The sequence below is a fragment of the Bubalus bubalis genome, chromosome 2 (assembly GCF_019923935.1).
Source record: "Bubalus bubalis isolate 160015118507 breed Murrah chromosome 2, NDDB_SH_1, whole genome shotgun sequence".
Lineage (NCBI taxonomy): Eukaryota > Metazoa > Chordata > Mammalia > Artiodactyla > Bovidae > Bubalus > Bubalus bubalis.
In genome coordinates, this window is record NC_059158.1 from 53935709 (window position 1) to 53961539 (window position 25831).

Consider the following 25831-nt stretch of genomic DNA (forward strand, 5'->3'; position numbering starts at 1 on the left):
TTATTAAGTAAACTGCCCATGCTCATTCCACTTATTTTAATTAGGGTTGCTTTAACCATGTGCTACACTTTCTCCCTATTGTGTGGGTTTGACTCCATCCCTTCTTTTCTGTGTTAATAAAAAGTAGCTTTTATATTTACCTCTCTTTCAAGGGTACATGGGGAACTAATGAGACACCTTTGAGCCTTCTTCCTTCTGACGAAGGCAGGGACAGTGTGCGTGTGTACAGATGTCCTCAGACCTTGTCTCTGAGTCTTGTCTTCTTGCCCTTCCAGACTCCAGAGCCCAGTGCACACCTGCCAGGCCACGGCGACACTGAAGGTCAGCAGCTCCCCTCTTCTCCTGCAGAACCAGAGGAACAGGCGTGGAGCCAGAACACAGACCACAGTGATTGTGAGACACTGTCCTGCCAGAGTGAAAGTCCATCAGACACCAAAACTGATCTCTTTGAAAGTGCTTCTGACACTGAGTCCCTGCCTGGTGACCTCCTAGAGGGAATCTGCCTCCCTCCACATGGTACCTTTGAGGACAGGGAAGCACACAAGGGATGCTCTGACACCCCAGCATCTGGGAACCCTCAGGAGCAATATTTGACAGATGTCCCTGGGCTTGACCCAAAGGAGGAACTAGATCTGTGCCTTGACTTCAAGGAAGAGTCTCACGAAACGGGGTTACAAACCCTTGCTACAGTTGCTGGAGAAGTGAGTGCCATCCTTCAGGAGGATGTGGCTGGCACAGAGCTAGAGCTGCCACCAGGAAGGGCTGCTCTCCTCACACAGGACTGTGCACGGGGGCTTACAGGCAGTTACGGCCCCCCACCAGCAAAGGTGGTGACTGTCCAAGACATCACAGGATTCTCTGTTTTTTCTCCTCAGAAATCCAGGTCTGAGAGTCATCTGGGCACCCCACTGGTCTGGCCCCTTCTTCTCTGGTGCACTGAACAGAGCCAGAGCTGGCCGAATATCCACAACAGGCAGAGGGGATGCCAGCTGTCCCTCAGGAGCCCGCTGAATAGCACAGCCCCTCTGGGAGCCAGGGCAGGGAAAAAATGTCCTCCAGACTCCACATCGAAAACAGGCTTGCTCTGCTCCCAGTACAGCTTTGATACTACCTGCTGGCTTCCTTTAGGGACATCCTGCCTCCTACATGCCAAGTTTTACCATAGTGTCCCAGAAAATACTTATGATGAAGGCAGGGCACTCCCAAGGCACTGCCGTTGGCTCACAAGGACTCTGAACAGGGCCCACTCCATAGCAGAATTTCCCTTAAGAAACTCTGAGGATCCTTTAGGGCAGAACTTTGTGAAGTTTGGGACCCATCTGAAGGAAGGGACAGAAGCAGAACGGGCTCCAATAACACAAACCCCTCTTCACCCTGTTCCCACCCAGCTGTCTCACTTACCTCCTACTTCCCAAAGGAAGACTCTTCCTTTGAAGGATCAGTACAAACTCAGGGCTCTAAACTGGAAAAGGGCCTCTCAGGACACGCCCTCTGAAGGTCTCTGGCTGGAAAACCAGTTAGGACAGGATTCTAGGTCCTGCCCAGTCTCTTCATGTCTTACTGCAGAGCTGGTGAGCCTCACCACAGAGGAAGTGCCAGTGCCAGCAGAGTGCAAGTCCGGACACGGCCCAGAAAGCAGACCAGAGGAGCCCCAAGGCCCTGGCCAGGCACCAGATGCTGAGGACGTGAGTGATGCACAGAAGCACCTTCAGGACATTTCTGCTGAGCCAGGAAACCAAACCAGCAATTACACATCAAAGTATATCCTCAGTGAAAAAAGAAAGCCATCCGCTAGGGCCAAGTTCCCACATCATCCCAGCAAGAGCGGGTCACTGGTGTGGAAAAGAGACTCGGGAGTTTGCTCCAGAGTGAGCAATAATTCATATGCTCCAGAGACGACCCTGAAATCAAGCACAGTAGACACTTTAAAGAAAGCAGAAGACGTGATGGTTCCAGATCCCAGCTTCACAAAAAATGCCTTGCAGGGCTTTTCAGGAGTCGCAGGAGCCACCATGTCTCACTGCAGCTGTGGGGATGAGGAGTGTGAGCAGGGGCACAAGGATGATACCATATCCTTTGCAGAGGGCCTCCAGACAGAGCCCAAAGCAGACACATCTTCTAGGGGCACGCTCATCATTATAGCTGTTGAGCAGAAAGGGCTGCAGGCCACGAGGAAGAAAATGGGTCCTCTGCTAAGAACACAGTCCTGTGAGTTTCTAGAGGAAAGACCAGGGTCTCCCCACAGTGCTGGAGCGACCCCCTGCGAGTCTCCTCTGGCTGGGAAACCAAAAACTTGCGGCAATGAGTGTGAGCTGCCAGAAGCCTGCAGCCTTCGAGGTAACGATGGGGCTCTTCGGCAGGTGGCCCAAGCCTCAGAGTCTGGGATAGTTCTGATCCCCCAGGCTGCTTCGGAAGATTGGCCCCCCGGGAGGAGAAAAACTCCTTCCCAGGAGCACGCGGGGGACATGCTGAGCACAGGGGTGCCTATGGAAGAAAACCAACCTGAGGCCAGCCAGAGCTCCAGGATTCCAGCAGCCAGGGAGGAAGCTACTGGGAAGCCCGAGGCCTGTGGCCCTCACCCCTCGGGCAGCCGAGGGCCACCGAGCCCAGAGGACACGCGAGGGGTGTGCACAGCAGAGGGCGATGCAGACACGGACAAGCGGCCCGGCGCCCAGGCCCGTGCCCGAAAGGGTGCACTCCAACAGCCCAGACCGCCTCACCAGCTCCGCCAAGCATCGCGGGAGCCTGGAAAGCGCCTGGTGTTTCCCAAGGTAATCTCCTTTCGAAAAAGCAAGCCCTTGGCCGCTGAGGGCCCGAGAGGGGGCCACCCTGGGGATTCCTCTGGCCTCAAGGAACTGTGCTCCGACAGGCAACCCCCAACGGGCAGCGCGCAGAGCGCCTCCGGCCAGGCCGGAACTCCTTGCAACGCGCACGCCAGCACCCTTCCGATGATCGCCCTCCAGGGATCCAGCCAAGGAGCCCCGGGGCAGATGGAAGGGGGCCGGGTGGACACGCCTGGGGACCTCGGTAGCAGAAGACAGTCCTCAGAAAGCTGCGACGCCAAGAGACTCAAAACTCCAGAGAAAAGACTCAGGGCGAGGTTGGCCTCAGCTCATAAGACCTTTGCAAATTTTTTTGAGTCAAGAGTTTTAGAAAAAGAGAACGCTGGCGAATGTTCTTCATATTCTTTGAAGGACCAGAAGGAAAAGAGCAGGTTGCGCCAGAGTTCCTGGCGCACATTCCTGAAAAGCAAAGATGCCCAAGGCTCCAAAAGGCCCTCCTTAGTAAGTCTGATTCCAGGACCAGAAATCTTGAATACCCCCAGCCGTTTCCCACCAGAGACCAATAGCCACTGTGAGAAGCAGGCGGAACACAAGGAGAGCTATGTTTTTAGAGATCATTGGACACCCACACATTCCCCCATACCTTTGTCATCCAGCAATTTGTCTTCTTCAGATAACAGGAGAAAAAGTGAACCAACTATCAAATGTACAAGTACCCAGGAAAGTGGTGAATACATACCTCCGAGTACCTTTCCAGAAAAGTCTTGGCCTTTGTCCCCCACCAGTCCTGGGAGGCAGCAGGCTGGGATTAGCCACACCCTTCCCTCAAGCTCCACCTGTTGCCTGGCACAGGGAAGCCAAAACGTGCCCTCTAAGCCCCTGAGCCCCAAGCCCCAGAGTCTCAGGCCTGGTGCCCAGGGGGCAGATTTCCACTACCCTGAAAAGGGTAGGGCCATCTCAGTGGTTTCTCTTGGAAGCTACAGCCATGTGGACAACAGCTCAGAGCCTCCTGGAAACCCCAAGATGTCCCAGGCCTGGATAAGCCTCCTACTGTCTCTGCAGGCATTAGACCAGGGTGAGCAGAAGGAAGAGAGCAGGAAAAGAGGCGAGCGTCCCTGTGGCGTAAGCGCAGCACCCTCACTTAAGGACCTTCTTGGAAGTGAGGTGAGTTATCTGTGACTCACATCAATCAACTCACATTTTTTTACCTCTTAATTAGGGGACCACACAGGATATTTTCATAAGTGTGTGGAGGGGAGGAGTAGGAAGGCCAGTCTGCCTTCCATGGAGATTGCCCCACTTCACACACATGAGGGTCCCACCAGAATCAACACAGCCAGACTGATCTCTTGAAATTTGCCAAACTAACAAGTGGGAACTGCATTTTGTCTAATTCTGTGTGGTCTCTATTTTCCCTATGTAATTCAAGCTATCTGAATTCCCCTTTGTATCAGTGGCCTGTTCATAGTCTGGTTATTTTGTATCCAGTGGTTGATGTAGGGAGAAGGCAATGGCACCCCACTCCAGTACTCTTGCCTGGAAAATCCCATGGACAGAGGAGCCTGGTAGGCTGCAGTCCATGCGGTCACTAAGAGTCAGACATGACAGTGACTTCACTTTCACTTTTCACTTTCATGCATTGGAGAAGGAAATGGCAACCCACTCCATTGTTCTTGCCTGGAGAATCCCAGGGACGGGGGAGCCTGGTGGGCTGCCGTCTGTGGGGTCACACAGAGTTGGACACAACTGAAGCGACTTAGCAGCAGCATACATATTAATGTGTATATCTGTACACAATGGGAAATAGCATTCCCTTCAGACTGTCCCTGTGTTTATGGGAGGAGCAGGCACGGGGGCGTGTGTGCGTGCTGTGTGCTCAGTCGTGTCTGACTCTGTGCGACCCCATGGACTGTAGCCCACAAAGCTCCACTGCCCATGAAATTCTCCAGGCAATAATATTGGCGTGGGTTGCCATTTCCTCCTCCAAGGGATTCTCCAACCCAGGGATTGAACCCAAGTCTCTTGCATCTCCTCCACTGACAGGTGGATTCTTTACCACTGTGCCACCTGGGAAGCCCCCAAGTGCAGGGAGCCTCAGCAAACACCGACAGCCTGCACGCTGTGATGGTAAAGGATGCAAGAATGAGTCAGGCATTAAGTGGATGCTGGATAAATGTTAGTTCATATTCTTCTTTTTATTTCAAACCTCACAGGAGGAATGAGTACTCACACCCTTGTGCATCAGAACATGTGTTAATACCAATACAAGAGAGTGGCAAATACATGTACATGGGAAGGAGAGGAGAGAAAAGCTCTGAAAAGTTTGCTCTCTCTACTGAACTTAGAGCTAGAGGTGAGGCTCCATCTAGTGGTTGCTCCTGGGAGAGCAGGCTGTAATTGCAGGAGAAATTTGCAAGGAATCCAGGGGTGTTCCCATTTCTTCATTCCACAGTGCTCTTAAGTAGCAAGCGTTCTTTTATTCCAAAACTACCACTGTTAAATTTTCTTCCAGATTTTATTCTGGAACCATATATTTAACATGGTCATGATCATGTCATCTATGTTATGTTGCTCAGTCATGCCTGACTCTGCAACCCCATTGACTGCAGCACGCCAGGCTTCCCTCCCCTTCACCATCTCCTGGAGCTTGTTCAAACTCATGTCCATCAAGTCGATGATGCCATCCAACCATCTCAAACCTCTATCACCCCCTTCTCCTTCTGCCCTCAATGTTTCCCAGAATCAGGGTCTTTTCCAATGAGTCGGCTCTTCGCATCAGGTGGCCAAAGTATTGGAGCTTCAGCTTCAATATCAATCCTGTCAATGAATGTTCAGGACTGATCTCCTTTAGGATGGACTGGTTGGATCTCTTTGCAGTCCAAGGGACTCTCTAGAGTCTTCTCCTACACCACAGTTTGAAAGCATCACTTCTTCAGTGCTCAGCCTTCTTTATGGTCCAACTCTCACATCCATACATGACTACTGGAAAAACCATAGCTTTGACTAGATGGACATTTGTTGGTAAAGTAATGCCTCTGCTTCTTAATGCACTGTCTAGATTTGTCATAACTTTTCTTCCATGTAATCTATAGAGGCTTTAACTTCCTGTGATTTCACATCCTGCAGTTTGTTCCTTTAGAGCTCTTTTAATTTGAGATACACAGCATGATACAGAAAAGCCTAGTGCATAAATGTGTAGATGATATATTGCTGTGAAACAAACACTGAGTAACCTGTACTTGAGTCAGAACACTACAGCCCTTCCTTGTCCAAGAGTCCTTCCTCCTAGCTGGCCATAGGCTCTGTGCCAACTTCTATGGTATTCACTTCCTTGTCTTCTATAGTTTTACTGCTTACCTTTGTGTCTCCAAACAATGTAGTTTATTTTTGCCTGTTTTTGAACTTTATGTGCATAGAACCTTATGTGTTCTTTTATTCCTTATCCATTTGGTTTACTCTGATTTTGTTAAGACTCATCCTTGTGCTGTGCGTCGAAAGTTCTTTCATTTTCATCATTATGTACAATGACTTTGAATCAGCATCCCACGGCATATGTATCAGTCGGCTGTTGCTGCCAGGAAACTTTGTGCCCAGGTGCCTACTGCATGAGCATATGCCTTTCTGTTGGATGTGCCTCCTAGAGTGAAATGGCTGGGTCATTGGGGTTGCTTATCTTCAGCTTTACCAGCTTTACTAGATACTGCCAGATATCATTCCAAAGTGATTGTGCCAATTTACACTCACTCCATAAGACTTTCCTTTTCCCCATAATCTCATTAGCCTTTGCTTGATATTGTTAACCAATTTTAACCATTCTGCTAGGCAGGTAGAGGTAATCTGCATTTCCTCAATGTCTGACGAGGGCTTCCCAGGTGACACAAATGATAAAGAACCCATCTGCCAATGCAAGAGACACAAGAGATGCAGGTTCCATTCCTGGGTCAGTAAGATCCCCTGGAGAAGGAAGTGGAAAACCACTCAGTATTCTTCCTGGGAAATCTCATGGACAGAAGAGCCTGGCGGGCTACAGTCCATGGGGTTGCAAAGAGTCAGACACAACTGAGCGCTGCACTGGCTAATGTCTAAAGAGGCTCAGTGCAGTTCAGTCGCTCAGTCGTGTCCAACGCTGCATTCCCATGGACTGCAGCATGCCAGGCTTCCCTGTCCATCACCAACTTCTGGGGCTTGCTCAAATTGTGTCCATCGAGTCAGTGATGCCATCCAACTATCTCATCCTCTGTTGTCCCCTTCTCTTCCTGCCTTCAATCTTTCCCAGAATCAGGGTGAGTCAGCTCTTCGCATCAGGTGGTCAAAGTATTGGAGTTTCAGCTTCAACATCAGTCCTTCCAATGAACACCCAGGACTGATCTCCTTTACGATGGACTGGTTGGATCTCCTTGCAGTCCAAGGGACTCTCAAGAGTCTTCTCCAACACCACAGTTCAAAAGCATCAATTCTTTGATGCTCAGCTTTCTTTATGATTCAACTCTCACATCCATACATGACTACGGGAAAAAGCATAGCTTTAACTACACAAACCTTGGTCAGAAAAGTAATGTCTCTGCTTTGTAATATGCTGTCTAGGTTTGTAATAGCTTTTCTTCCAAGGAGCAAGCATCTTTTAATTTCATGGCTGCAATCACCATCTGCAGTGAATTTGGAGCCCCCCAAAATAAAGTCTGTCACTGTTTCTATTATTTCCCAAACTATAAGCCATGAAATGATGGGACTGGATGCCATGATCTTAGTTTTTTGAATGTTGAGTTTTAAGCCAAGTTTTTCACTCTCCTCTTTCACCTTCATCAAGAGGTTCTTTAGGTCCTCCTCGCTCTCTGAATAAGGGTGGAGTCATCTGCATATCTGAGGTTATCTCCCAGCAATCTTGATTTTGGCTTGATTTAATCCAGCCCAGCATTTTGCATGGTGTACTGTGCATATAAGTTAAACAAGCAGGGTAACAATATACAGCCTTGATGTACTCCTTTCCCAATTTGGAATCAGTTCATTGTTCATGTCCAGTTCTAACTGTTCCTTTTTGATCTGCATACAGATTTCTCAGGAGGCAAGTAAGGTGGTCTGGTAGTTCCATGTCTTTAAGAATTTTCCAGTTTGTTGTGATCCACACAGTCAAAGGCTAAAGCTTTTGACTCTTGCTTGTTTGATGATCCAGCGGGTGTTGGCAATTTGATCTCTGGTTCTTCTGCCTTTTCTAAATCTGGCTTGAACATCTGGAAGTTCTTGGTTCACATACTGTTGAAGCCACACTTGGAGAATTTTGAGCATTACTTTGCTATCATGTAAGATGAGTGCAATTGTGTGGTAGTTTGAACATTCCTTGGCATTGTCTTTCTTTGGGATTGGAATGAAAACTGATCTTTTCCAGTCCTGTGGACACTAATGAGTTTTCCAGATTTGCTGGCATATTGAGTTAACAGCATCATCTTTTAGGATTTGATATAGCTCAGCTGGAATTCATCACCTCCACTAGCTTTGTTCATAGTGATGCTTCCTAAGGCTCACTTGACTTCACACTCCAGGATGTCTGGCTCTAGGTGAGTGATCACACTATCGTGGTTGTCTGGGTCATTAAGATCTTTTTTGGATAGTTCTTCTGTGTATTCTTGCCACCTCTTTTTAATATCTTCTGTTTCTGTTAGGTCCATACTGTTTCTGTCCTTTATTGTGCCCATCTTTGCATGAAATGTTCCCTCAGTATCTCTAATTTTCATAAGGAGATGTCTAGTCTTTCCTGTTTTATTGTTTTTCTTTTTCTTTGCATTGTTCACTTTAGAAGGCCTTCTTATCTCTCCTTGCTATTCTTCAGAACTCTGAATTCAGATGGATATGTCTTCCCTTTTCTCCTTTGCCTTTCACTTCTCTTCTTTTCTTAACTCTTTGTAAGGCCTCCTCAGACAACCATTTTGCTTTTTTGCAATTCTCTTTCTTGGGGATAGGTTTTATCACCACCTCCTGTACAGTGTCACAAATCTCCTTCCATAGTTCTTCAGATACTCTGTTTACCAGAGTTAATCATGTGAATCTATTTGTCACTTCCACTGTATAATCGTAAGGAATTTTATTTAGGTCATACCTGAATGGTCTAGTGTTTTTCCCTACTTTCTTCAGTTTAAGTCTGAATTTTGTGATGAGAAGTTCATGATCTGGGTTACAGTCAGCTCCCCGTCTTGTTTTTGCTGACTGTATAGAGCTTCTATACACCCTTTTAATGCTTTTTGACAATTTGGATATTCTCTTTGGGGATGTGTCTGACCTAATACCTTGTCCATTTGTCAATGAAGTTGTCATTTACTTACTGATTGTACACATTCTGGCTACAATCGCGTTGTTGGTTAAATGTGCCATCAACATGATTTCCCACTCCATGGTTTGTCTCTTTTCTTCTTTGGTGATATCTTTTAATGAACAGAAATTCTATATTTCATTGTTTTCAAGAGTATCCATCTATTCTTTACCCCCAGGTCATGACTAGAATTCCCTAAATTACCTTTTTAAAACTTTCATGGACTTACTGTTTACATGTAGGTCTCTGAGATGTCTACAGCTGACTTTTGTGTTCCATTGGCCTCTGTCCACCCTTGTTCCAGTTCAGAGTCTTTATTGCTGTAGATGTATGTACTGTTGCTGTCCAGGTGACCACATCCTCTCACCATGTTCTTCTTCAATTTAATAAATATTTACTGAACACCAGCTGTGGACAAGACAATATCCTAGGCACTATGAATATAGTATTGAAGAGCGTATAAAAAGATCTCTGTCCTCAAGGGAGGGGCAGGAGGTGAGAGTGAGTAAATAATTGAGAAAATAGGATTATTTCAGATATTGAAAAGACTATTAACATTGAAATGTAATTAAGAAATCAAAAAGGTTAATGGGATGGGGCTCCCTTGGCTTGGAAGTTTGAAGTCTAAAAGAGCCTTTCAGGTGGCCCTCTCAGGTCCAGTCCAACTTCTCAGTGATGAAGAATTTCTTTAACTATAGACAGCCATGTAATTTGGCCCTCCACAGTGTCACCTTACACCTGGGATATTCTAGCGTATTCGTGTGTATGATGGAGAACAGGAGGAGGCAATCCTTGGGAGTAAAAAGGTGCTGTTTGCATGTAGAGATTTTTAATTTCAGGTAGAGGGACAGAGGACTTAGGATTCCAGGGAAAGCAAATTTTAGCATCTTATTTATAATCTTATTTGTACATAGATGGGTTTGTGCTCCTGGCTAAGGGGGCTTGGAAGGAGACCAAGATCAAGAGGGAGCAAGAAAAGAAATGGCTGTGGGAGCATTAGCTTAGTGAATGCTGAGTGGTTTACCTGACCTTCTTCCATCCTCTTCCCTGACTTGGACAGCAAGGGTCCACAGTGCTGTTTCTACTTAGAGATTTTAAGTGAGGGTGGGGGAGTACAATGTGAACATTTTCTAATCTTGAAAAATCTTTTGTATTCTAAAATTTATAAGGAGAGGCACAGGCCCTAAAATAGCTAAAACGGTTTTGTAAAAGTAATAAAGTGAGAGGAATCCAGCTACCCAATATTAGTTAGGGCTACTTAACCAATTGTGGTATTGGGGTAGGACTAAACATATACAAGAAAAGAGTAGAGAACCCCCAAACAGATGCATACACATACACTCAACTGGTTTCTGATGCAAAAGCAATTTAGTGGAAGAACAGTAGTCTTTTCAACAAACAGGGCTAAGGTATTTGGACATCCATAGGGGAAAAAAGTAAACCTAAACCTCACACTTTATTCAAAAACAATTTAAAATTAATTAATCACACATTTAAATGTAAAACATAACACTATAAGATTTTTAGGAAGAAATCTTTGAGATCTAAAAGATAATAAAGAGTTCTTAGTCACAATACCAAAGGTACATCCATAATGTAAAAAAATAATAAATTGAACTTCATCAAAATCAAAACCTTTTGCTGTACAAAGAAACACTCTGGTAGGAAGATGAACAGCTAAACCACATGTTGGGGAGACTTTATTTGCAAACCACATATCCAACAAAAAAGTAGTTCTAGAATATAAAATCTCAAAATTCAACAGTAAAAATACAAACAATCCAACTAGAAAATGAACAAAAGACATTTAACCAGAGAGTATATACAGATGGCAAATGTGCACATGAAAAGACCATTAACCAAAAAGGAAATGCAAATTAAAAACACAATCAGAATGAATAAAATAAAAATATATGAGAACCCCCAATACTGGTAAGGATGTGAAGAAACTGAGTATCTTGCACATTTCTGGTAGGAAATGTGAAACAGTACAGTTACTTTGGAAAAGGGCTGGCAGTTTCTTATGAAACTGAACGTGGGTTAATTGTATGACCCAGCAATTGCACTTGTGTCTTTATCTCAGGAAAATGAAACTTAGTTTACACATAAACTTAATACATAAGTATTCATAGTAGCCCTAAGCTGGAAACAAGCCAGATATCTTTCTATAGGTAGATGGTTAACCAAGTGTGGTACATCCATACCATGGAATAGTATTATAATATTATACAGTCATAGTAGTATTATAGCACAGTAGTAATATTCCACAGTATGAATAATAGTGAAATACAACTTCAATGGTTCTCCAGAGAATTATTGTGAGTGGGAAAAAACCAATAGCAAAAAGTTATATACTATAAGAATCCATCCACAAAACATTCTTAAAATGAAAAAATATAGCAATGAAGAATATACTAGTCATTACCAGAGGTTGGAGGGGAGGAGTTGGGTGAGGTTATAAAAGGGCAGCCCAAAGATCCTGAAGTGATGACGCTGTTCTGTATCTGGATGTGGTGGTGCGTAGTTGAATCTACATATGTGATAAAACCACATAGAACTAACTATATAATACCACGCACACGTATGTGCACACAAGCGCACATACAAATGACTGGAGGGAAACAGAGTCTCAGTGAGGTCTTGGTTGTCTCAGTTTCTCTTCCTGGTGGTGATACTGTGCTGTACCATTGTGAGAGTCTGCGTACAGAGGACCCTGGACCTCTCAGTAATATTCCTTACATCTGCATGAGTATCTACAATTATTATATCAAAATTAAAAGTTTAATTAGAGGAAAACATTTATATCATTTGTTTAATGACTACATGGTATTCATTTGTATGTATGCATCCAATTCTTAATCAGTTTTCTACTGTTTTGAACAGTTAGGTTGTTCACAACTTTTTAAATAATGCCACAGTGAACATCCTTGTAAATAAGCTTTCAGTTCAGTTAAGTAGCTCAGTCGTGTCTGATTCTTTGTGACCCCATGGACTGCAGTATGCCAGGCTTCCCTGTCCATCACCAACTCACAGAGCTTACTCAAACTCATGTGCATTGAGTCAGTGATGCCATCCAAGTATCTTATCCTCTGTCATCCCCTTCTCCTCCCTCCTTCAATCGTTGCCAGCATCAGGATCTTTTCAAATGAGTCACTTCTTCATATCAGGTGGCCAAAGTATTGGGGTTTCAGCTTCAGCATAAGCTTTAGAAAATGCTTTATTCTCCCTATTTTTTAGGGTGGGTTTTTTTTCCTTTTACTTTAAGAAAAGTTATCAAAATTCTGCATGCACATAGTTATAAAGTAAAATGGTACTAACATTGTGTTTCTCAAAGTTAAAGGTTCATTTAGATTGCCTGAGCTCTGCTGGGATACAGGTTCTGACTCGATGTGCAGGTGGGACCTGAGGATGCAGTGCTCACCAGCTCGCATGTGACAGGACGCTGCCGATCCCCTCACCACAGCCTGACTCGAGAATAGTGAGGAGTTAGAAGACTGCCTCTGAAAACAAGACAGCCATCTGCTTGTCCCTCCCTCACCCAGAGACAATCAAGTTAGATTTTAATAATAATGTTAAACTGCTATTTTGATTTATTATTTAAAATGTTATCTATTAACCTGAAGTTGTGGTCATCATGAAGAATCAGCATCTCAAATTTTTGTCTCCTCTCCATTCCTATTCAACTAATATCATTTCCCAGTATACAGCTAAATCAGTAACAAGTGCTTATATTACCATGGACATGAAAATATTATTCAATGTAGAGCCAAGTAGTGGATCATAGTCACATTTCTTTTCCTGGAGTTAATAATGATTGCATTTTTTGTATGTGTGATTTTCTATGTCTGTCCTTCAATTTAACTCTCCATCAGGTCATCTACAAACCATTTTCTAAATGTTCAAACATGTCAGTATTCTATCAAGTCTCTCCTTTCTCCTAGGGGCCTTCCGCTGACCTCCTGCTATAATTCAGACGAATTGTTCTCCAGGAATCCTGCATAATTTTCCTCTCTGATTTCCTGTTTCTTGAATCCTACATCTACCTTTACTTCTTTATTATGCTCAAAAATATCTTCCTTAAGAAAAAGTACATAAGAGGTATAGACATAGAGTTTTTTGAACGTCTGAAGAAAAACTCCTTTTTTAACTTTCATACTTGATGGATGCTGAGGCTTTATATAGAATTCTGGGTTGAAATTACCCTTCAAAAACTTCTCTGGAAGTCCATTGGTTAAGAGCTTCCAATGCAGAGGCTGTGGGCTCAGTTCTTGGTTGAGGAACTAAGATCCCACATGCCATGTGGCAAGCCAAAAGATAAAATAAAAAGGGAGTAAGAACTAAATTTTTTTAAAAAGTAAAAAAACCTTGAAGACATTTCTTCACTACCATCGAATGTTGCTGGTGAGAAGGACCATGGCATTTGTGTATGGCTTGGGTTTTTATTTTTAACTTAGAAGTTTTTAAGAGTTCTTCTTTTATCCCTGTTGTTCTGAAATATCTTAGTGATAATCCTGGATGTGAGTTTCTTTTTATCCACTGAGCTTGAGCTCAACCTTTACTGTTGGGAAAAAAGATATGTATTATTCAATTGATAATTTCCTTCTCTCCTTTTCCCCTGGAACTCCTGTTAGACATTGTAACTTCTTGATAGGGCTCTAATAGTTTTCATATTTCTACATTCTCTCTTCATCTTTGTTTTATTAATTTTTTGGAGAGATTTTACTCGTTTATTGCCAGCACTCCTATTGAATTTTTCCATTGTTCTCTAATTTTATTTTGTGGTTAAAAAAAGCTTTTTTGATCATATTAATTACACATGCTCCTTATAAAGAATTGCAGCAATACATAAAAATATAGAGAACATAAAAAATTCCCTATAGGTTAATAGTTAGAATATACAAACAGCTCATACAACTTAAAATCAAAGAAACAAACAACCCAATCCAAAAATGGGCAGAAGACCTAAACAGATATTCCTCGCAAGAAGACATACAGATGGCCAACAGACACATGAAAAATGCTCAACATCACTAATTATTGAGAAATGCAGATCAAAACCACAATGAGGTATCACTTCACACCAGTCAGAATGGTCATCATCAATAATAAAGGCTGGAGGGGTGTGGGAAAAGGGGAACCTCTGTATACTATTGGTGGTAATGTAAATTGGTATAGCCACTGTGAAGAACAGTAAGGAGATTCCTTAAAAAAAACAAAAACAGAGCTGTCATACAATATAGCAACCCTATTCTTGGGCACGTATCTGGAGAAAACTCTAATTTGAAAAGATACATGAACTCCTGTGTTCGTAGCAGCACTATTTATAACAGCCAAAACATGAAAACAGCCCAAGGGCCCATCAACAGATGATTGTTTTAAAAAGATGTGGTACAGATATACAATGGAATATTACTCAGCCATAAGAAATGAAATATTGCCATTTGATGGATGGACATGAATGGACCTTGAGAATATCATACTAACTGAAGTAAGTCAGAGAAAGGAAAGTACTATATGGTCACTTACATGTATAATCTCAAAATGATACAAATGATTATGCATAAAACAGACATGGAAAACAGATTTATGATTACCAAAGTGGAAAGGGATTTGGGGAAGGATAAACTAGGAGCTTGAGATTAACAGATACAAACTACTGTGCATAAAATAAACAACAAGGATTTACTCTGTAGCACAGGGAACTATATTCACTATCTTGTAATAACCCATAATACAAATAATCTGAGTGTGTATATATATATATATATATATATATATATATAACTGAATCACTTTGCTGAAATTAACACAATATTGTAAACCAACTATACTTCAGTAATAATTTTTTTAATTTATTAATTTTTTATCGAAGGATAATTCTTTACAGAGTTTTGCTGTTTTCTGTCAAACCCCAACATGAATCAGCCATAGGTATACATATATCCCCTCCCTTTTGAAACTCTTACCCATCTTTCTCCCATCTCTCTACCCATCCCACCCCTCTAGGTTGATACAGAGCCCTTGTTTGGGTTTCCTGAGCCATACAGCAAATTCCTGTTGGCTATCTATTTTATGTATGGTAATGTAAGATTCCATGTTACTCTTTCCATACATCTCACCCTCTCCTCCTCTCTCCCCATGTCCATAAGTCTATTCTCTATGTCTGTTTCTCCATTGCTGCCCTGTAAATAAATTCAGTACCATTTTTCTAGATTCTGTATATATGTGATCAGTTCAGTTCAGTTCAGTTCATTCACTCAGTTGTGTCCGACTCTTTGCAACCCCATGAATCGCAGCATGCCAGGCCTCCCTGTCCATCACCAACTCCAAGAATTCACCCAAACTCTTGTCCATCGAGTCGGTGATGCCATCTAGCCATCTGTTGTCCCCATCTCCTCCTGCCCCCAATCTGACCCATCATCAGAGTCTTTTTCAATGAGTCAACTCTTCACATGAGGTGGCCAAAGTATTGGAGTTTCAGCTTTAGCATCAGTCCTTCCAAAGAACACCCAGGACTTATCTCCTTTATAATGGACTGGTTGGATCTCCTTGCAGTAAGGGACTCTCAAGAGTCTTCTCCAACACCACAGTTCAAAAACATCAGTTCTTTGGCACTCAGCTTTCTTCACAGTCCAACTCTCACATCCATACATGACCACAGGTAAAACCATAGCCTTGACTAGATGGACCTTTGTTGGCAAAGTAATGTCTCTGCTTTTGAATATGCTATCTAGGTTAGTCATAACTTTCCTTCCAAGGAGTAAGCGTCTTTTAATTTCATGGCTGCAGTCACCATCTGCAGTGATTTCGGAGTCCAAAAAAGTAAAGTCTGACACTGTTGCCACTGTTTCCCCATCTATTTCGCATGAAGTGATGGGACCGGATGCCATGATCTTCGTTTTCTGAATGTTGAGGTTTAAGCCAACTTTTTCACTCTCCACTTTCACTTTCATCAAGAGGCTTTTTAGTTCCTCTTCACTTTCCGCCATAAGGGTGGTGTCATCTGCATATCTGAGGTTATTGATATTTCTCCCAGCAGTCTTGATTCCAGCTTGTGCTTCTTCCAGCCCAGCGTTTCTCATGATATACTCTGCATAGAAGTTAAATAAGCAGGGTGACAATATACAGCCTTGACATACTCCTTTTCCTATTTGGAACTAGTCTGTTGTTCCATGTCCAGTTCTAACTGTTGCTTCCTGACTTACATATAGTTTTCTCAGGAGCCAGGTCAGGTGGTCTGGTATTCCCATCTCTTTCAAAATTTTCCACAGTTGATTGTGATCCACACAGTCAAAGGCTTTGGCATAGTCAATAAAGCAGAAATAGATGTTTTTCTGGAACTCTCTTGCTTTTTCGATGATCCAGCAGATGTTGGCAATTTGATCTGTGGTTCCTCTGCCTTTTCTAAAACCAGCTTGAACATCAGGAAGTTCACGGCTCACGTATTGCTGAAGCCTGGCTTGAAGAATTTTGAGCATTACTTTACTAGCAAGTGAGATGAGTGCAATTGTGCGGTAGTTTGAGCATTCTTTGGCATTGCCTTTCTTTGGGATTGGAATGAAAACTGACCTTTTCCAGTCCTGTGGTGAATATGGTATTTATCTTTCTGTTTCTAACTCCCTTCACTCTGTATAATAGGTTCTAGGTTCATCCACCTCAACAGAACTGACTCAAATGTGTTCCTTTTTATGGCTCAGTAATATTCCATTGTATATATATACCACAACTTCTTTATCCATTCATCTGTCAGTGGACATCTAGGTTGCTTCCATGTTCTAGCTATTGTAAATAGTGCTGCAATGAACATTGGGATGCATGTGTCTCTTTCAATTTTGGTTTTCTCAAGGTGTATGCCTAGGAGTGGAATTGCTGGGTCATATGGTCACATTATTCCTAGTTTTTTAAGGAATCTCTATACCGTCTTCCATACTGGCTCTATCAATTTACATTTCCAGCAACAGTGCAAGTGTGTCTTTGTCCACACCCTGTCCAGCGTTTATTGTTTGTAGACTTTTTGATGAGGGCCATTCTGACCAGTGTGAGGTGATATCTCATTGTAGTTTTGATTTGCATTTCTCTAATAATGAGCGATGTTGATCTTTTAATGTGTTTGTTATCCATCTATATGTCTTCTTTGGAGAAATGTCTATTTAGGTCTTTTTCCCACTTTTTGATTGGGTTGTTTGTTTTTCTGGTATTGAGTTGTATGAGCTGCTTGTATATTTTGGAAATTAATCCTTTCTCAATTGTTGCTATTATTTTCTCCCATTCTGAGGGTGTCTTTTCACCTTACTTATAGTTTCCTTTGCTGTGCAAACACTTTTACGTTTAATCAGGTCCCACTTGTTTACTTTTGTTTTTATTTCCATTACTGTAGGAGGTGGGTCATAGAGCATCTTGCTTTGATTTATGTCATCAGGTGTTCTGCCTATGTTTTTCTCTAAGAGTTTTATAGTTTCTGGTCTTACCTTTAGGTCTTTAATCCATTTTGAGTTTATCTTTGTGTATGGTGTTAGGAAGTGTCCTAATTTCATTCTTTTGCATGTCGCTGTCCGGTTTTCCCAGCACCACTTATTGAAGAGGTTATCTTTGCCCCCATTGTATATTCTTGCCTCCTTTGTCAAAAATAAGGTACCCATAGGTTCATGGGTTTCTCTCTGGGCTCTCTATCTTGTCCTATTGGTCTGTATTTCTGTTTTTGTACCAGTACCATACTGTCTTGTTGACTGTAGCTTTGTAGAATAACCTGAAGCCAGGAATGTTGATTCCTCCAGCTCCATTCTTCTTTCTCAAGACTGCTTTGGCTAGTCAGGATCTTTTGTGTTTCCATATGAATTGTAAAATTTTTTGTTCTAGTTCTGTGAAAAATGCCATTGATAATTTGATAGGGATTGCATTGAATCTATAGACTGCATTTGATTGTATAGTCATTTTCACAATATTGATTCTTCCTACTCAGGAACATGGAATATCTCTCCATCTATTTATGTCATCTTTGATTTCTTTCATTAATGTATTTTAATTTTCTTTGTACATTTCTCTCATCTCCTTAGGTAAGATTATTCCTAGATGTTTAATTCTTTTTCTTGCAATGCTGAATAGGATTGATTCATTAGTTGTTCTTTCTGGCTTTTCATTGTTAGTATATAGAAATGCAAGTGATTTCTGTATATTGATTTTGTGTCCTGCAACTTTGCTAAATTCACTGATTAGCTCTAGTAATTTTCTGATACTATTTTTAGGGTTTTCTGTGTACACTATGGGCTACCCTTGTGACTCAGCTGAAAAAGAATCCACCTGCAATGCAGGAGACCTGGGTTTGATCCCTGGGTTGGGAAGATCCCCTGGAGAAGGGAAAGGCTACCCACTCTGGTATTCTGACCTGGAGAACTCCATGGACTATACTGTCCACGGGGTTGCAAAGATCTTCATGGCAAATAGATGGAGAAACAGTGGAAACAGTGACAGACTTTATATTTTTGCTTTTTATGGCTTCCCTGGTGGCTCAGATGGTAAAGCGTCTGCCTGCAGTGCGGGAGACCTGGGTTCAATCCTTGTGTTGGGAAGATTCCCTGGAGAAGGAAATGGCAACCCACTCCAGTACTCTTGCCTGGAAAATTCTGTGAACTAAGGAGCCTGGTAGGCTACAGTCCATGGGGTTGCAAAGAGTCAGACATGACTGAGCAACTTCACTTCACTTCACTTCATGTACACTATCATGTCATCTGCAAACAGTGAGAGCTTTACTTCTTTTCTGATCTGGATTCTTTTATTTCTTTTCCTTCTCTGATTGCTGTGGCTAGGACTTCCAGAACTATGTTGAATCATAGTGGCGAAAGTGGACACCCTTGCCTTGTTCCTGATCTTAGGGGGAATGCTTTCAGTTTTTCACCATTGAGACTAATATTTGCTGTAGGCTTATCATATATGGCCTTTACTATGTTGAGGTAGGTTACTTATATGCCCATTTTTTGAAGAGTTTTAATAATAAATAAGGGCTGATTTTGTCAAAACCTTTTTCTGCATCTATTGAGATGATCATATGGTTTTTATCTTTCAATTTGTTAATATGGTGTATCACATTGTTTGATTTATGTATATTGAAGAATCCTTGCATCCCTGGAATAAACCCAACTTGATCATGGTGTTTGGTGTGTTGCTGAATTCTGTTTGCTAAAATTTTGTTGAGGATTTTTGCATATATTCATCAGTAATACTGGCCTGTAGTTCTCTTTTTTGTGTTGTATTTGTCTGGTTTTGGTATCAGGGTGATGGTGGCCTCATAGAATGAATTTGGAAGTGTTCCTTCCTCTGCAATTTTTTGAAAGAGTTTTAGAAGGATAGGCATTAGCACTTCTCTAAATTGATAGAATTCTCCTGTGAAGCCATCTGGTTCTGGGCTTTTGTTTTTTTGGGAGATTTTTGATCACAGCTTCAATTTCAGTGCTTCTAATTGGGTTTTTCATAATTTCTATTTCTTCCTGGTTCATTCTTGGAAGATTGAACTTTTCTTTTTTTTTTTTTTCAACTACAATTTTATTTTATTTTTAAACTTTACAAAATTGTATTAGTTTTGCCAAATATCAAAATGAATCCGCCACAGGTATACATGTGTTCCCCATCCTGAACCCTCCTCCCTCCTCCCTCCCCGTACCATCCCTCTGGGAACTTTTCTAAGAATCTGTCCATTTCTTCCAGGTTATTTATTTTATTGCTGTATAGTTGTTCATAATAGTCTCATATTCCTTTGTATTTCTGCATTGCCTTTTGTAACCTCTCCTTTTCCATTTCTAATTTTGTTTATTTGATTCTTCTCTCTTTTTTTCTTGATGAGTCTGGCTAAGAGTTTGTTAATTTTGTTTGTCTTCTCAAAGAACCAGCTTTTAGTTTTATTAATCTTTACTATTGTTTCTTTCATTTCTTTTTCATTTTTTTCTGCTCAGATCTTTATGATTTCTTTCCTTCTTCTAATTTTGTTTTTTTTTTTTTCTTCTTCGTTTTCCAGTTGCTTTAGGTGTAAGGTTAGGTTGTCTATTTGATGCTTTTCTTGTTTCTTTTTTTTTTTTAATTTTATTTTATTTTTAAACTTTACATAATTGTATTAGTTTTGCCAAATATCAAAATGAATCCGCCACAGGTATACATGTGTTCCCCATCCTGAACCCTCCTCCCTCCTCCCTCCCCATACCATCCCTCTGGGTCGTCCCAGAGCACCAGCCCCAAGCATCCAGTATCGTGCATCGAACCTGGACTGGCAACTCTAGGATTGTATTGCTATAGACTTCCCTCTTAGACCTGCTTTTGCTGTATCCCATAGCTTTTGAGTTGTCGTGTTTTCATTGTCATTTGTTTCTAGAATTTTTTTATTTCCCTTTTTCTTCAGTAATCTGTTGGTTATTTAGAAATGTACTGTTTAATCTCCATGTGTTTCTGTTTGTTATAGTTTTTTTCTTATAATTGATATCTAGTCTCTTAGCATTGTGGTCAGAGAAAATGCTTGATACAATTTCAATTTTCTTAAATGTACTGAGGTTTGATTTGTGACCCAAGATGTGGTCTATCCTGGAGAATGTTCCATGTACACTTGAGAGGAAGGTGTATTCTTCTGCATTTGGATGGAATGTCATGAAGATATCAATGAGCTTCATCTTGTCTAATGTATCATTTAAGACTTGTGTTTCCTTATTAATTTTCTGTTTTGATGATCTGTCCATTGGTGTGAGTGGGGTGTTAAAGTCTCCTACTCTTATTGTGTTACTGTCAATATCTCCTTTTATGTCTGTGTTTGTCTTATGTGTTGGGGTGCTCCTATGTTGGGTGCATAGGTATTTGCAATTGTTATGTTTTCTTCTTGGATTGATCCCTTGATCATTATGTAGTGTCCTTCTTTATTTTTTGTAGTCTTCTTTATTTTATTTTATTTTTTTTAAATTTTATTTTATTTTTAAACTTTACATAATTGTATTAGTTTTGCCAAATATCAAAATTTTGTCTAATATGAGGATTGCTACTCCAGCTTTCTTTTGCTTCCCATTTGCATGGAATATATTTTTCCATCCTCTCACTTTCAGTCTATGTTTGTCTTTAGGTCTGAAGTGGGTTTCTTATAGACAGCATATATACGGTCTGTGTCTTTTGGTTGGAGCATTTAGTCCATTTACATTTAAATTAATTATTGATAGATATGTTCCTATTGCTATTTTCTAATTGCTTGGGGTTGATTTTCTAGATCATTTTTCTTCTGTTGTATTTCTTGACTAAATGTTTCCCTTCAACATTTGTTGTAAAGCTGGTTTGGTGGTACTGAATTATCTTAACTTTTGCTTGTTCGAAAAGCTTTTTATCTCTCCATCAATTTTGAATGAGATCCATGCTGGGTACAGTAATCTTGGTTGTAGATTTTTCCCTTTCAGTACTTTAAATATATCCTGCCATTCCCTTCTGGCCTGCAGAGTTTCTGCTGAAAGATCTGATGTTAAGTGTATGGGGTTTCCCTTATATGGTACTTGTTGCTTCTCCCTTGCTGCTTTTAATATTCTTTATTTGTGTTTGATCTTTGTTAGTTTGATTAGTATGTGTCTTGGTGTGTTTCTCCTTGGCTTTATCCTGTATGGGACTCTTTGTGCCTCTTGGACTTGACCGACTATTTCCTTTTCCATGTTGAGGAAATTTTCAACTATAATCTCTTCAAAAAATTTCTCATCCATTTCTTTTTCTCTTCTTCTTCTGAGACCCCTATAATTCAAATGTTGATGCCTTTGATATGGTCCCACAGGTCTCTGAGATTGTCCTTAGCTTTTTTCATTCTTTTTAGTTTATGCTGCTCTTCAAAAGTTATTTCCACCATTTTATCTTCCAGCTTACTGATTCATTCTTCTGCTTCAGATATGCTGCTCTTGATTCCTTCTAGAGTATTTTTTATTTCAGTAATTGTGTTGTTTGTCTCTGTATGCTTGTTCTTTAATTCTTTTATGTCTTTGTTAATTCATTCTTGCATTTTCTCCATTTTGTTTTCAAGGTTTTTGATCATCTTTACTGTCATTATTCAGAATTCTTTTTCAGGTAATTTTCCTTTTTGCTTTTCATTTATTTGGACTTCTGTGTTTCTAGTTTGTTCCTTCATTTGTGCAGTATTTCTCGGCCTTTTCTTTTTTTTTTTTTAAGTTAAGTGTTTGAGGTCTCCTTTTCCCAGGCTTCAAGGAAAGTTGAATTCTTTCCTTGAAGAAGGTTGAATTCTTTCTTCCTTTTGGTTTCTGCCTTCCTAAGGTTGGTCCAGTAGTTTGGGTGAGCTTTGCATACAGTGAGATTTGTGCTGAGTTTTTGTTTGTTTGTTTTTCCTCTAATGCACAAGGCTGAGTGAGGTGGTACACCTGTCTGCTGATGATTGGGTTTGTATTTTTATTTAGTTTGTTGTTTAGATGAGGTGTCCTGCACAGGGTGCCATTGGTGGTTGGGTGATGCCTGGTCTTGTATTCAAGTGGTTTCCTTTGTGTGAGTTCTCAGTATTTGATACGCCCTAGGGTTAGTTCTCTGTTAGTCTAGGGTCTTGGAGTCAGTGCTCCCACTCCAAAGGCTCAGTGTTTGACCTCTTGTTCATGCTGTAGGGACTGCAGGGATCAGACATATCACAATGCGAGGCAGCTCTTAAAGATTCTCCTTGCTCTTGTTGCCCTCACTTCCCGAAACAGACAGCTGCATTGGTGGCAGTGGCCGAGCCATCAAGAATGCACAGCTGTATTGTAAACACGCCAGAGGTCCAGTTCCCATTCTTGTCCACCCCATGCAGTCCCTACCCTTTGCTCACTCCTCAATAATAATTTTTTTAAAGCCCTGTAATCGTACACTTTTCTGGTAGTCATCCTAACATTTTGGTGGCCATCATTTTGTTCTTCCTTTCATACAAACATGCTCTAACAAGGCCACAAATACAATTTGATATAAACAGGATCTCATTTGTGTTGTGTTATCACAGATGACCTCCCTGCTGTCCTCCCACCTCAGCATCACTGCACAGTGGCCTCCATTAACATGAGCTTACAAGCTAGTGAATGGCACTCTATATTTTCTCCAAGGTATTATAATCACAAACAGATGCATACATGTGTGTACATACATACACACCTATACAAACACCTTAGGTGCCTTTCCTGTGTCTTACGTTTACCACCTAATAACATTCACATTCATGGAAGTATCTCCACAGTACTTGTAATTCTAAGTAATAGCTGCATAATATTCCATGGTGTAATCTCACTTTCCCTGGTGGCTCAGACGGTAAGGTGTCTATCTGCAATGCTGGAGACCTGGGTTCGATCCCTGGGTCAGGAAGATCCCCTGGAGAAGGAAATGGCAACCCACTCCAGTATTCTTGCCTGGAAAATCCTATGGATAGAGGAGCCTGGTAGGCTACAGTCCATGGGGTCGCAAAGAATCAGACAAGACTGAGTGACTTTACTATTCCATGATATGTATATCAAAATTTGCTCATTTCACCTGTGGATAATGACACACTTTGTTTCCAATTACTGGCAATTACAAATACTGATTTAGAAAACCCCATTTTATGTATAACCATACAGATTGATACATTTTAGTAAACAGAAGCTTAGTAGTGGGATTGCTGATGATTATAAGAATTTTAATAGATTCCAGGTTGCCTTCCAAAAAGACTACAATATTTTTGGTGGCTTTTTATATTTCTCCTAATCTCCATAAATAATGAGCATTATAATCTTATAATTCTTGGTTTTGGTTTGATATTGTTGCTGATGTTTAATATTCTTATTTTGATTCAGTTTTGTTAATACATTTAACTACAATTGCTTTTTCTTACTCCCTCTTGTTCTTTTTTAAACTTTCATTTTTAAATATTTATAGATCACAGGAAACTGAAATTTAATACAGAGAGGCTCAGTGTTCCCTTTACCCAGTTCCCCAAAAGTAATATGCTATATCACTATAGAACAACATCAAAGCCAGGAACTGACACTGAAAGAACATGTGTGTATGTACCTCTGTACCATTTTATCACATGTGTAGATTTAAGTGACAACTACCACCAGCCAAATACTATTCCACCAGCCTCAGACTGCACTCCTTTGCAGTCAAAACTTCCCTCCCTTTCCATAACCACTTTCAACCACTAATCTGATCTCCATTCTCTGATTTTGTCATTTCAAAAATATTACCATCTGAGATTTGCTTTTTTCACTCAGCATAAATCCAGTGATTTCTGTTGAGTTGTGTGTATCCATTCCTTTTTACTGCTGATTATTATTCCATTGAATGACTTTACCATATTTTCCTTAATCAATTACCTGTTGAAGGACATTTGGGTCACTTCCAGCTTGAGGCTGTCACAAATGAAGCTCCCATGAAGATTTTTGAAGAGGTTTTTTGGTGAGCAAAGGTTTTCGTTCCTCTGGGATAAATGCCCCATCAGTGTGACTGCTGAGTTGCATGATATGCATATGTTTAGTGTTTTTTTTTTTTTAGGTGTCAATTTTTTTTCCAGCGTGGCTGTACCATTTTACCATATTCGTGAGAGGCCTGGTTTTCTGCATTCTTGCTAACATTTTAAATGTTTTTCACTTTACCTGTACTGATAATCATGTAGTGAGCTCGTGACTCTGACACAACATTCCACTAGGGCCAGTGCTGTTGAGCTTTTTTCATATGCTTTTTTCATATAGCTCAGGCTGCTATAACAAAACACCATAGGCTCCAGCTTAAAAAGTGACAGAAATTTATTTCTCACAGTCCTGGAGGCCAGGAAATCCAAGATCGAGGTGTTAGCAGATTCAGTGTCTGCTGAGAGCTGTCTTCCTAGGTGGCCCTTTTCACTGTAACAGCACAGGGCAGGAGGAGGGGAGCTCTCTGGGACTTCAATGAGCACTAATCCCACTCAAGAGGGCTCTGCCCTCATGGCCGAATTACCTCCAAAGGCCCCATATGGCTTATACCGTCACCTTAGGAGGTTAGGATTTCAACATATTATTTTGGGGGGACACAAATATTCAGTCTACAGAATTTGCCATACCTATGTATCTTCTTAGGTGAAATGTCTCTCCATATTTTTGCTCATTCTCTAACTAAATTGTTGATTTTTACAGTGGAGTTTTGAGAGTTCTTTTTATGAAATATATTGGACTTATAACATGTATAAGTTTAATGTGTACAACATGTTGGTTTGATAGAATTATATACTATAGATTGCATTTTATATTGTAATATGATTACCACTGTTAACTAGCATCTCTATCATGTCACCTAATTTTCATTTCTTTTTGTTGTGATAACATTTAAGATCTAATCCCTTAGCAACTTTGCAATTTATAATACAGTATTGCTGACTACAATCACTATGCTGTGTATTAGATCTCCAGGACTTGTTCATCTTCTAGTTGCAAGTTTATATCCTTACACAAAATCTCCAAAATTACCCTGCCCCTCAGCCCCTGATAACCACTATTCTACTCTCTGATTCTACAAATTCAGCTTTTTAGATTTCACATATGAATGATATCGTACAGTGTTTGTCTTTCTCTGTCCCATTTATTTCAACATATTGCATTCAAGGTCCACCTGTGTTGTTGGAAATGGCAGGATGTCCTTTATCATAACTGAAATATATACCACATCTTCTTCATTCATTCATTCATTGCTGCTGCTACTGCTGCTAAGTAGTTTCACTTCAGTCGTGTCCGACTCTGTGCGACCCCATAGACGGCAGCCCACCAGGCTCCCC

The 25831-nt window shown here is 41.1% G+C and overlaps 1 protein-coding gene across 1 annotated transcript in view; it reads left to right on the forward strand.

Moving 5' to 3' along the window:
- ARHGEF4 (Rho guanine nucleotide exchange factor 4) overlaps nucleotides 1–25831 on the forward strand; it is a 346937-nt gene that overhangs the window by 157222 nt on the left and 163884 nt on the right. The window contains exon 2 of the mRNA XM_006060622.3: nucleotides 276–3947. Within this exon, the coding sequence (XP_006060684.2) occupies nucleotides 276–3947 (3672 nt within the window). The remainder of the gene's footprint in view (nucleotides 1–275; nucleotides 3948–25831) is intronic.